At 48.8% G+C, this 13,220-nt stretch overlaps 1 protein-coding gene across 1 annotated transcript in view; it reads right to left on the minus strand.

Annotated features, from left to right (window-relative positions):
- Positions 1–602: 602 nt before the first annotated feature.
- The window catches only part of NRIP2 (nuclear receptor interacting protein 2), a 28,193-nt gene continuing 15,575 nt past the window's right edge, over positions 603–13,220 (minus strand). The window contains exons 3-6 of the mRNA XM_039481710.1: positions 6,456–6,538; positions 5,803–5,930; positions 4,547–4,599; positions 603–2,833 (exon numbers count right to left, since the gene is read on the minus strand). Coding sequence (XP_039337644.1) covers positions 2,741–2,833; positions 4,547–4,599; positions 5,803–5,930; positions 6,456–6,538 — 357 coding nt within the window. The 3' untranslated portion in view covers positions 603–2,740. The remainder of the gene's footprint in view (positions 2,834–4,546; positions 4,600–5,802; positions 5,931–6,455; positions 6,539–13,220) is intronic.

Below are 13,220 nucleotides of genomic sequence, written 5' to 3' on the forward strand. Positions count from 1 at the left end.
GCAGAAAGGCAAAGGCACAAAATCAGGGAATACTAGCAAAGGAAACAAGAAACCATCATTATAATATTTCTGTGGGAAGCAAGAGGACGACAGAAAAGGGCAGGTCTGCTACTTACCGATGTGGGGGGAGAACAAACAAACAAAGGCAGCAGCTGAAATGGTTCATTATGGAGAGGAGGAGATTACAGAATAGCCAAATAACCTCAATGTATTCACAGCCATAGGGCCTGGTGAAATTCATCCCACTGGGCAATCAGAATTAGCAGAAGTATCAGAACCTTTGATGACTGTATTTGAGAACTGAAGAAATGTGAAGCCCGTTGAAGGGTAGAGAAGGAGCAAAGGATGCTTCAAAGGAGAGCAAAGGAGGGGGATTCCCAGGATTTACAGATGAGTAAATTTAACTGCAGTACTTGGCATATTGCTCCAACAGCTAATAGAGCAGCCAACTACTGAGCACCTACACAAAAATAAGTGATAAATAATAGGCAAAGTACATTTGTCAAAGAAAACTGATGCCAGTTTACCATGGGAACCAATCCTTCTCCCATTAAAATCAGTGCAGATCTTCCCATTGACTTCAGTCTGAGCTAGAGAGGGCCCTTAGGTTTTGTTTGTTTGTTTGATGAAATAAACTTAATGGATAAAGGAAATGCAGTGAATGTAATAGCTATTGCTTTCAGCAGGTTATTTGATTCATTTCCACAAGCCATCCTTTGAGTGAAACTCGAGAGTTATGGACTAGATGAGTTGCTACAGGATGGGATATAAAAATGAATAACATTTAACAAATTGTATTCATTCAAGAGTCAATGTCAAATCTGAAGGAGGTTCCAAGACCAGTCAATATTGCCATTAAAGATTCAGGTGCACAAACAATACAGATCCAGGAGGGACTGCAGAGGAATAGGATCATAATACAGGACAATCCTGACACATATGAGACAAGGCCTTTAAATCACTGGTTTATTCAGGAAAGATATGTAGAGTGCTTCACATAGGAAGGAATCATCAGATGCACAATTGCAATACAATGAACTAGGCAGCCATGCCATGGAAAAAGAGCTGCAGGATATAATGGGTGATGAACTGAATAAGAGTCAACAGTCCAACACTGCTGTTAAGAGGGGCACATGCCATTCTGATTCGCATCGACAGGAGTATTATATATAAAATTAGCAGGGTAATTATTCCACTCTTCTTAGCACTGGTTAAGCCTCGGAGTCCTGCATACAGTTTAGGGCCAAAAAAAAGACAGATAAACCGGAGAGCTCAAATGAGCACAGGAGACATAATAAAATGTTTGACAAGTGAGACCCACAAAGAGACCCAATTAGGTCCAGGAAAAAGATGGCAGAGAGGGGACGTCAGAACCATCTGCAAGTGGATGAAGGGATGTTATGAAGAGGGCTGGCATCAGTCATTCTCATTAGTCACTGGGAGAAAAGATGTAACTGGGCACAAATTGTAGAATAGAAAATTTTAGTCAAAGATTAATAACAAAAACTAACTGATACACCCATTTGGGAATGGCACAAGCTGCCCAGAATGGTGGCAGTGTGTCTGTCCCTTGAGACTACATACTCATCTATCAGTGATGCTTTTAGGGTAATGAAATCAAGCCTGCCTGTATGAAGAAGAAATGACTAAGTGACCCACCAAAGGTCCTGTCCATCCCAGATGAGTTTGTAACTCTGTGACCTGAGCCGATACCGGGAATGAGTCAGGTTCTTTGCTTTCATGCAGGAGACATAGTCAGTGGGGTGTGGAAGTCCAATGGTTGAAGTTGATGGTGTCTCTGTGTCGAATCGCCAGGGACCAGGAGGAGAGCTGATGGCAGGTGTAGGCCTGGAGTTCATGTGGTATCTAAGTTGAATCCCTGGAGCTCAGAGTGAAGAAGCAGAGTTGATGGGTGTGTAAATCTGGTGATGGGAGCTCATGGCTCGCAGGGGTATCAGCCCAGTTACTACGGTTAATGGGGAGAGACTAGCACTTGAGCTCATACAATACAGAGTCTAGTAGCTAAGGCTGGCTGGCTGGCCAGGCCTGACGCCTGTTTATGCTTAACACTCCCAGGGTGTTTCAGCTCAGCATTTCCTAGAAGTCTTCCTGCTTTGAATGAAAATTCTCAAAATGCAGTGACTGCAATTTAAGCTGATTCCAGTAAAATCCTTCCAGTCTGCTCTGAGCCAGTGCAGGGTAATGAAATCCAGCTCTCCAGAGGACAGGGAGAATTGGCTACAGGGCCCTTCCCATGCAGCAGGGGAAAGAGAGGCCCCTCCTGTCCAGGTAGATCTGTGGCCAAAAGGGAAGGGAAACTTTTAAAACAATCTTCAGAGGCTTTAGAAGAAGCCACCATCTCTGTGCAGGCAGAACCCCTGGAGACTGCTTGCAGTGCCACTTCCTGTGTTATCAATACCTGGCAGTGTAAAAAGAAGTCACTAAAAGGGCAGAAGCAGAAACCAGACAGAGAACGGGGACATAGAGAGAAATGAGAACGAATATCCACTCAGCACATGGGGACAAGCAGGAGGGTCTGTTGCAGGGAGGAAGAACTCTCCATACAAGAGGCCAGCTTGCATCAACAGCGGGACAGCACCTGGCTCCCGTTTACCTCCTCACTCCCCCATGGAAGCCTCAGCGCAGGACTCAGCAAGGTCCAGGTGTGTCAGCCCCAGCCGCACAGCTTTCCCTGGTAAGCCATAGAGTCTCCTCCCTGTGGACATGGGGAGCCGGCCCATCACTGCCCATGCTCGTCAGAGGCATGTAAGAAAGGCAGCTCTTCACTCAGGGCTTTCAGCCGCAGGACTCCTTCCTCCAAGTCGATGCAGCACTAATGGGGGCAGACGAGAGCTGGTTACCCATAGTACATATCAGTCACAAGGCATCAGCAGGGTACGTGGGCTGTATGGTGTCTATTACCACAAAGAAGCTGGAGCCCATCTAATAATCAACACTCCCCTCTTCCCTCCCTCTTGCCAAGCCAGATTTTGGAGAGCACCTTCCCATCAAATTCACAGCTGCTCTTCCTAAAGAAGCTCCTTACTCTCGGTCTTCTTTTCCTTCCATCCCCCTAACACACCTGCACCTCTTCTTCTGAATACACCTACATTGCTTTTTCCCATCCCTTACCCTCACTCCCTCCCTCTCCCCAGCAAGGCCCTGCTCAAGTGACTGTCTCTCACCTTGTTCAGCACAGCCTCCTTATTCGCACATTGCATACATGGCCCTTCTTAGGGGGGCCGAGGACATCATGCCCCCCTCCATCACTTTTCATTGGTTTTGAATCCAACTCCAACCTGGCCGCCTAGCTTCCAAATCACTCTCCGCTCTTAGCCCCCTGCCTTCATTCCTTCTACTCCACCACAGGGTTCCTCTCCCATCCCTCCTTATGGCCACTGGGGTATACTGACAGTTCTACCTCTGCCTACCCCACTCTGTTCACCTGGTTCTGTCTCCCCCTCCCTCTAGTTCACAGAGTCATTCAGCTCTCAGCCTAACACCATCCCACTCATTGAGCAACACTCTGTGTCTTTCCCCATTGCTCCCTGCTTCCATCCTCCACTTTCCCACTCACCTTTCTACACTCCCATTCCTGCCTCTTCTCAGCCCCATCTTCTCCCCCCATTGGAATGGACACCCCCCATTTACCTACCTGCCTCTGTCTTTGCTGCCTCCTCCTTGCCAATCTACAAGACCTTCTCAGGCCTTCTTAGCATGGTTATTGTTTGGGTTTCTTTCTGCCTGCCCTCACCCCTGGCCTCTCCTTCTGTAGTTCTCTCTGTTCTGCCTGCAGGACAGGGGCTCTCCCAGCCCAGAAAGCATTCCTTCTATAGAGCATTTCTCTGATGTTTTCAGTAAGGAAGGCTGTGTATGTAGGTGTTTAATGGTTCATGCTGGCGAGAGCTCTCCAGCAAATTGAGACAGGGGGCTGGCTTTCTCTTCAAGCTGTGCTAGGATCTAAATCACAGGCTGTGTTTCTGGGTCATTTAGTGATCAGCACCCACCGGAAGGGAACGGCAGGCATAGATGCTCTCTGCTCCTGGGTTCTGGGCCCTACTCTGGGGGAAGGCAAAACCCCTGAGAGAGATTTCCCAGCTGAGTCCCCCTCCACGGAACAATTCCAAGTCTAAGCACTCCGTGCATGGACAGGCCCATCCTCCTGCATGATGGAGACTGGAGGGGACTCTTCAAGCTCCAGCAAAGATGCTCTGAGGAAGGGATTACTTTTGAGAGATGAAATCTCTTCCCACCACGTCCCCTAGCAGAGTGTTTCCCCTGCTCCCAGGAAAGAGATATCAGGAGTGGGAGAAACTGTAGATCTCCCCCATGGGGCTGCACAGGGCTTTAGCCACTGCCTGATTCAATACTCATGCCAGCTAAGAGCGTGCTGCAGTCAGAGATCAGGAAGCAGGATGGCCAACACGCTGGCAGGTTTGGCCATCGGCATCGCATGCTTCCTGCAGTCCCAGCTTGGGGTCTCATTGAGACGTGCCACCACACCTACATTATGTTCAGATGCGAAGAGAGGAAACCCATTCCTTACCTTGAGAGACAGCAGAGTCTGCAGGCCGAAACAGAACTCCAGCATTTCATCATCTGGGGAAACAGAGAGGAAGTGGGTCAGGCTCAGGCATAGGTGTTTTCTGACAGTCTCCCTTATGCAGCACCTAAGTGACTGCCTTATACCCATGGCTGGAACTTGCTATAAGTTATCAAACCTCTGGCACGTATGGGGTCAGCATGCTAGGCACAGCAGAGTGTGGCCACTCCATCTTCCCAGACACCTGAACTTCATCCTTTCCACAGCTGCAGCCTGCAGGGGTTAAGTGCTACTCTACCTGTCTATGCGCCTATAGACAAACAGCCATCAGAGAGGCCAGAGGAGCAGTCCGACTCTCCCACCCAGAGAGGAGACAGAACCAAGGGTGAGGAGAACCAGAGAGGAGAAGGGGATGAGAATAAAGTGAGCTGGGGTCAGGGGAGGGAGAGAAACCAGAAAAGATGGAGGAATGGGTGTGGCAGGAGTACAGTGAGGAGGGCAAGAGACAAAGAGGAGCATGAAGAGGAAGGAGACTGGGAGTAAATCAGCAGGCTGAGGAGAAGGACAGAGAGAGGCAACAGGAGAAATCAGGGATGGATGAGAAGACAAATAAAATGGGGGAGACGGGACAGACAGATGACTCAATCTCTTATTTTTGTTGTATGCAGAAATTCACATGCCTGGAAAAAATGCAACCTCCCTGCCACCCCCTCCAATGCCTATTAAATGGGCTTCATTCTCTACAGCCCCTCCCAACAAGATCCTGCCTCTGGACACTGGCGGGGGCTCCCAGACTCCTCTACAATACATTTCTGCAGCCGGGGACAATGATACAGAGGCATCCCTGGACCCTAGGAGGAACAGGTCTCCAGACACATTCCATCCAGTTGGAGGCAGTAACACATGTGCTCTCTTTCAGTCCCCACTGCCCCCTGGGAATTGTACATGGAGCAGGACAAACTAATCAATCTGGGCACTTTTAGGAGACAAAGCGAAATGGCCCACAATGGGGCTGCAGCCTGGCAGCGCATCATCTCCACTGCCCTTCAGCCAGTGCCCCCATTTGCCAGCGTCTCCTTGTGGAGGGGGACACAGCAAGATCAAAGCCTCTGCATTGTACACGGGACTGTGCTTTGGCCCAGCCCCATGGGCCATGTGACCTTCCCCCCCACCCCTGTTCCTAGATGATCCATTTAGGTGTGCTCGGCAAGGAAGGAAGAAGAGATCTGGGAAGGGAGAGGAAGCTCTGCTGGGCTCACCCACGACCAGCGCCGAGCACACCACCGTCTCCTGGCCAAGCTGCACCTCCACACACTCCACCTGGCCAATGACACTAGGGACAGGAAGGGAGAGATCCCCATTGCCAGCATCGGACACTTCCTCCAGCCTGTGAGACACAAGGGATGTTACTGCCTGAAATGAGCATGGGCAAAAGAACAATAGGTGCTCCAACTAGTTACGGGCACTTCACAGTCTCTTTGGAACTGGCTTGCAAAAGAGAGGGGATCTCACTCATATAATGGGGATGTCAGGAGCCAGATTCTCCAGGAGTAACCCACAGGCACTATGGGGCTGGGTTCCCCTGAGCAGGTGCAAAGCATCAGCTGGTCATCTTGGGATATGCAGTATCTACAGCCAAATTGTTACCCCTCTGCCAATGCCCCTCAGACCTGCCCTGCAGCCCTCCTGCTATTCCAGCCCTGGGCTCCCCACACAGCTTTGCCAGTGTCCCTCAGTCCTGTCCTGCAGCCCCCCCACTATTCCAGTCCTGGGCTCCCCACACCCTAAGCAGTCGGGTGTGAATGCAGGGGTTCCCGATGTGGTAATTTCAGATTCAGGGTGAGCACAGTTTTTAATGCCCAATTCCTTGTTTTCTATTCTACTTCCAATCTCTTCTGCCCCAGGCTCTTACCCCAGCCGTTTCAGACAGTTCATGGAGATGAGGTTTTGCTGGCAGCCAGTGTTAACAGTAGCTCTCAATACCTGACCTTGGCACTAGAAAAAACAAAGGCAGATTAATACAGGCTTAAACTGACACAAACCCTACACAGAACCCCTGGCAATAATGTGAAAATCCCTAAAAATTAGTGACAAAAGAACAGCAGAAGGTTTGGGGTTCAGATAAGCATCCAAAAGTTGGGGTGCGCTTGGGAATCCATGGAGGCCCCAGCAAGACTCTGTGAACCCCACCCCATCAGCATCTTCCTCTATTCTTATAGGAAGCCCAGTAGCCTGCCACCCCTCTCCCCTTCTGGCATCTTTAGGGAAGGATGATGGGTCTGCTTCCATCTCACTATAGCATCATCCCTTGTTTCACTCTCCCTTCTGCCTACCCATTGAGCCCGCAGCCACATTGTCTTGCATTCTCCTGCACAAACTGTACTCTTGTTTGCTATCCCCCTGGAGCGGATTCTCTCTCTTCCCTCCAGCTGTAGTTCCTGTGAGTACCAGGACAGGGGTCAAGGGGAAGAGATGGACTGCCCTGCCCCGGAACCACTGCAGCATTCAGGAATTAGAAGGGGACAGACTCCTTTCCTGTTTTACCTCCTCTCCCCTCTGCACTCAGCCAGGGAGCACAGGGGAGCAGTCACCATTTGCCTCCTGCTTACTCCTCCCCACAGCCCTTCGTGGCATTGCTTTCTAACGTTGAGGCAGTAGCAGTTCTCAGTACTTGGGAGGGGACTGTAAAACTCAGGGCTGCCAGGAGCTGTGTGGATTGACACTGGAATCAATAGGAAACATGATCAGAGAAAGATGGGACAGAATCACAGAACATGGTGAAGGAAAAGATGTATTAGCTCCATCCAGTCCATCCATCTTGCCCTCAGCCAGTGCAGGCCTGTATCAAGAGCCTACTCTCCAAGGCCTTGTCCAGGACTCATTTTAAATGACCCAAGAGATTAAATTTCCCCCTTTCCCTTAGGAAGACTTCTATAGACTAACACATCTTGCTGTCATGAAAATTTCCCATATATTTTGCCTGCATGTTAATTTTCTTCATTTCACTGTGTGAGCTAGTGCTGGGGGCAGGGCCGGCTCTACCTTTTTTGCTGCCCCAACTGGTGAAGCAAAGGGAAAAAAAAAGTGGCTGCAGCAGTGCCACTGAAAAGGAAAGAATGAAAAAGCTGCCACCAAGCTGCCGCCAAAGAAGAAGAAATGAAAAAGCTGCTGGCGAACTGCCGCCGGAGAAGAAAGAAAGAAAGAAAGAAAGAAGCTGCTCCCGAACTGCTGCTAAAAAAAAAAATCAGATTTGCTGCCCCAGGCACCTGCTTCCTTAGCTGGTGCCTAGAGCCAGCCCTGGCTGTGGGCCAGCTGGAGACAACAGCAATCCTCCCAGAGCTCCCCTTAGGGTGTGGACAGCTCTGTAATACCTCCAGTGCAGGATTGCCCAGTCTAACCCTGAGTACAACACTGGTAGAGAGCTACAGTTCATTAGAATCTGTGCCACAGGAGCTAATGGAGAGAAAAGGGTTAATGAAAGGGAGCGTTCATAATTTCCCGATTTCTAAAGATCAGAGGGGTAGCTGTGTTAGTCTGTATCCACAAAAACAATGAGGAGTCTGGTGGCACCTTAAAGACTAACAGATTTATTTGGGCATGAGCTTTCTTGGGTAAAAACCCCACTTCAGATGCATAAAAAGTGGGATTTTTTACCCACGAAAGCTTATGCCCAAATAAATCTGTCAGTCTTTAAGGTACCACCAGACTCCAGATTTCTAAACCAACTCTTTCCAAGCTTGTTATAGAGACTAATCCTCCCGGAGGGCTAACTCCAATATGAGATTTCATTTTGAAAAGAAACGGCCGGTGAGTTGTCAGAGAGAGAGAGAGAGAGAGAGAAGAAAATAGTGTGGCTGTGAGGGAAAAATACAAGCATCCAAAATGGGGTAATAAAATAAACAGCAGTCAGTACCTCCAAGACTTAAAAGTATTAGTGATGGACTCAAAACAATGTGTGCACAGAGACCAGAACTACTGAAACTGGAACCCTCCAACTTATCATGATGAGTAGCTCCCCTTCTAAACATCCAGGTATGTTTGAAGTAAATCAGTTTCAGTTACAAAGGCTTAAATCTGGCTCGTTCTCCACTATAATCCCCAGTTACAATAATAAACACACGCAGTCCTTACATAGCACTTTTCACCTTCAGGATGACTTACAAACATTAGCTAATTAATCATAATACTCAGCACTTCCCTAAATATTAACTATTCCTCACAATGCCCCAGTGAGGCAGATAGATTAAGTGACTGGACCCAGGTCATAGAGGGTGTCAGTGCCAAGATAGATCTCAGGGGCTCCAGACTCCCAGCATGATGCTTATCCCATTTACACATGCCTTGTGCTAAGCAGTCATTTGGCTGCACAGGAAAACACTGCTGTCCTGTGAGGGAATGGGTTTGGAAGGTGCTGGATGGAGAACATGGAGCTCTATATCCCAAGCCCAGCAGCAACGTGCCTGGAATGTAAAACAAGGCAGAGAAACCAGCCCCAGAGCAGCCCAAAGCACTGACTCTAGCAGTACACACTAGCACAGAAGTATTCCTCTTATCCCAGCTCCTGTGCAAATGAGCAGCCTTCTCATGCTGCTGAGCAGCCAGGCCTGTTCTCTCTTTGTGATGAATTTCATGCATGAAAGGAATGAGAGACCCAGCCAAGCTGCTGCCTATTCAGAGCACAAACCCACTCAGCTGTACTCCATTCATGCTCATCTCCTGCCTCTTTGTACACAATGGACGTGGGTACATGGAGTAGGATGTTAAAACTTCACAGAATGAAGCTAAAAGCCCTCCTGCAGGCTGACATGGCTGCTTCCCTAGAAGCTACTGCTGACAGTTAGTTCATACAGGTCCCAGACCTTCCAGCCCACTGAGGTTAAGCATCAGAATGGGCTGTAGCTTGTGCCCAGTAGAGGAGCCCACTTTCCAATTTGCTCATTCCATCTCCCACGGCCCCCCTCAGGTCATGGAAGCATCTGCCTATGGCAAAAACTAGTGCCCCAAACTTAAGGCAACTGGAAAGAGGACAACACTGAAATGGGAAGAGCCAACCATCTGTCCCTGCTGTGAACATTCACAGAACTGGACTGTACCCAGAAGGCCAAGTTCTGACCCCACCGCATCTAAATTTCTCTCCTTTTGCCTTTAGAACACTGAAAAGCTGTCTCAGCCACAGAATGCTCACTGAATGGGGTGTACATGAAACACTGACACCCCCACTCCCTCCCAGGATGGGCGAGGGACCTTATGTTAAGGAAGGAAATGGGATAAAGCATGAAGTGAAAAAGTGTCTTCTAAAGGCATCTGCCTTCACATATATTATACCAAACTGTAGCACAAGGGAGGTGGTGCTGAATCCTACCGCCTGACTGGCTAGTACGGTGCCCAGTGCTATCCTTATGATGTGTCATGTATACTACATTAAAGACCAATGACTGTGAAGATTGCAACAGGCTGGCAGCATTTGGCTGAACCATTCCATCCCATTAATAGGTGTTGATGCTGCTGGGAAAGGGTTAAATGGGTTCTGCTGATTAAATGAGGCCAGTAGCTCATTTCTCCATCCAGATAAAAGGGAAATGGGAGTGGCTTTCTAGAAACAGAGGATCTAGGGTGTGGGCTGAGCCATCCTGAAAGAGGAACCTTAAGAGCAGCCAAGCCTCTAAAAGAGGCTTGAGCTGCACTTTATGTAATGTTATGATTAATTGCTTTATTAATAAAACCAAACTCCAGGAAGGGGTGAGCTTTTGCCATTACACACGGGCTTTGTTTTAGAGTATGGTGAAAAGGCAGTTGCTTAGAAAGTTAACTGTTCACTAATGTCCACCAGATCAGTGATGTTTCTAAGGACTGGACTGTTTCCTGTCTCATGAACTCATTATAAGCCAGAGGATAATTCCTGCCCTAGAGGAACCCCTAATGATACCATAGTTTGGGTGAAAGAGCAGGTGATGACTACAAGCAGACCTGGGTTTTGAGCCCTCCCTCATAGTTATTTAGAACACCCAGTCAAAAAGACTCTGGCGGCTCCAGTCAGCACTGTTGACAATTAAAAGACCGGTTGGCACAGGCTTGCAGGCTCCCTACCTGGCTCCACACAGCTCCCAGGAAGCAGCTAGCATGTCCCTACGGCCCCTAGGCGAATGGACAGCCATGGGGGCTCTGTAGGCTGCCCTGCCCCAAGCGCCAGCTCCACAGCTCCCATTGACCAGGAACTGCAGCCAATGGAAGCTGTAGGGGTGACGCCTGCTGGCAGAGGCTATTCACAAAGCCCCCTGGCCCCTCCACCTAGGAGCCAGAGGGACATGCCAGCCATTTCTGGGAGCCACCTGAGGTAAGTGCCGCCTGGAGCCCGCATCCCAACCTCCTGCCCCAGTCCTGAGCCCCCTCCTGCACCTGCACCCCAAACCCCTCATCCCCAGCCCCACCCCAGAGCTCACCCCCCCAACCAGAGCCCTCACCCCCACCTGCACTCTGAACCCCTCAGTCCCAACCCAGAGCCCCCTCCTGCACCCCAAACCCCTCAGCCCCACCCCAGAGTCCACACCCCCAGCCAGAGCCCTCACCCCCTCCCACACCCCAACCCCCTGCCCGAGCCTGGTGAAATTGAGTGAGTGAGGGTGGGGGAGAGCCAGCGATGGAGGAAGGGGGGATGGAGTGAGTGGGGGTGGGGCCTCAGAGAAGGGGCAGGGAGCAGGGCAACAGTGTTCGGTTTTCTGCTATTACAAAGTTGGCAACCCTATTCAGAATTTCTATAAAACTTTAAATCTGCAGCTATCAGATGCCATTATTATTTATTCAGTGTTTATTAACCAAATTTCCAGGGACGAAAGGAAAGGAGGGACTTTTTAAGAATCAATCATTTACAAACAGCTATTTTTGCAGAAATCATGTCAGTTTCAAAGCCAGCCAGCTGCTTCCATCAACTGAGCCCTGTCTTGTGGCTGCAGCACAAGCTCAGCACAGAGGAAAAACAGCCTCACACTGTGGGCTCCTTCAGTGTCCGTTTCCAAATGAACAATGCACAAGCCCCAGTACAAAAACAACGTCTTGCTTTTGGTGTGCAGATGTCAGTCACGTGACTGACTTTCCAAAATGCCTTGCAAAAACTGCAGCTAGCAAACAGTGTGATGAAAAAGGGGCACTTTGCTATAGAACTGTATGAAGAACTCGCATAAATCAAATAAACAGAAGCCACAATGACTCTGCAGCAGAAACTATGTGGATTGGACACTGTCTGTGATCTCGGGAAGGCCCTAAAAGCAATTCAGCTGTATAGTTGCCTTAGAGTGAAAATAATGGTAGACTGAGGATCCTCACATCCTAATTACCATTGACTATCTGCAGTCAGCTTTATTTCCAAGTATATGCCAAGTACTGCAGCCAAGTGACATTATGGGGACACACATCACCACCACATAATATTCTGTTTCCTTGCTCGGGTCTAACCTATAAAGAGCAGCTCTGAGCTGAAGAATGAGTTTCACCCAGACAGAATCTCTTAAGAACAAAATCACAGCTGGCAATAAGTATTTTTCCCAGACCTTACTACTTACACAGATCCTGCAGCCTTCTGGTGACTCCCTCTAAAGCTACAACTGTTTCCATGCACATGTTTTTATCCCTGAAGTGAATTAGAAAAGTTGCAGGCCCAAACGAAACGTGTACATTTCCTCTTGAGGAGTTCCTATCTTAAGGCCGGAACACCAGAAAGCTCTATGAATAATACTTGACTACCACTAAGCAGAACAAAGCAGGCCTGACTACAACAGTCTTCAGCGCTTCAGAGTCATTGATGTGAAGGGGTTACAGATTCTCTGGGGTTTTCATGGAAATTCAGACTGCCCCTCTCAGGATGGGCCGCTGGCCCTTAAAGGGCTCAGTCTTATCTGTGCCTTATCAGATGCCTTCCCCCAGGTGTTGGGCTTTAAGGCAGATACAAGGGAGTTGAGAGGGGAAAGGAGGCCTGCAAGGAAGCGGTGCCCATGCCCAGGGTTAGGGATAGGGTTTTGGGAAAGCACTGTTGAGCCCAACAAGTGGCTGAAGAAACTGTGGAGTTGGGACAGATTCCATTTAAACCAAAGTGATGTTTGAAGTGTGATGCTGTTTTAATAATCCAGACCCCAAGAAAGGGTGTTATTTAACTTGCATGAGAGCCTGGGTGCAGTTCTTGGAAAGCCCAAGAAGGGAAACTGAGGCAATGGCAGGGTCTGACGCCAGGGTAGGTAAAAGACCCCATGACGTGTTGCTATGGCTGGATTTCCCTTTCTGACACCTGTCCAGCATAAGATCAAAAAAATTCCACTATCATTCTCTATGGAAATACACAGACTCTATGATGTTAAAATAATCAAACCCCTTTATTCACCAAATTGAGGCCTTGACTACCTTGGGGCTTGAGCAAGCAGTTTAGCTACCCATATATAGTCCAACAGCTCAAGCCATGACTTTATACCAGTAGTGCATGTCACAGCCTGTTCTATTGCATAGCTACTCCAGTGGCTAAAACCCAGCGTAGATAAGGCTGAGTATCTCTAACAGCAATAGCCCGAAAACAAAACAGACAAATAATTAGTTACGTGGGCCTGAGATACTTGGGTCTAAACTTTCCAGAAGATGGTGTGTACATTTGTATACAACTGTGGTACCAGGGCCGGCTCCAGGCACCAGCATCCTA

The sequence above is a fragment of the Mauremys reevesii genome, linkage group 1 (assembly GCF_016161935.1).
Source record: "Mauremys reevesii isolate NIE-2019 linkage group 1, ASM1616193v1, whole genome shotgun sequence".
NCBI classification, from domain to species: Eukaryota; Metazoa; Chordata; order Testudines; family Geoemydidae; genus Mauremys; species Mauremys reevesii.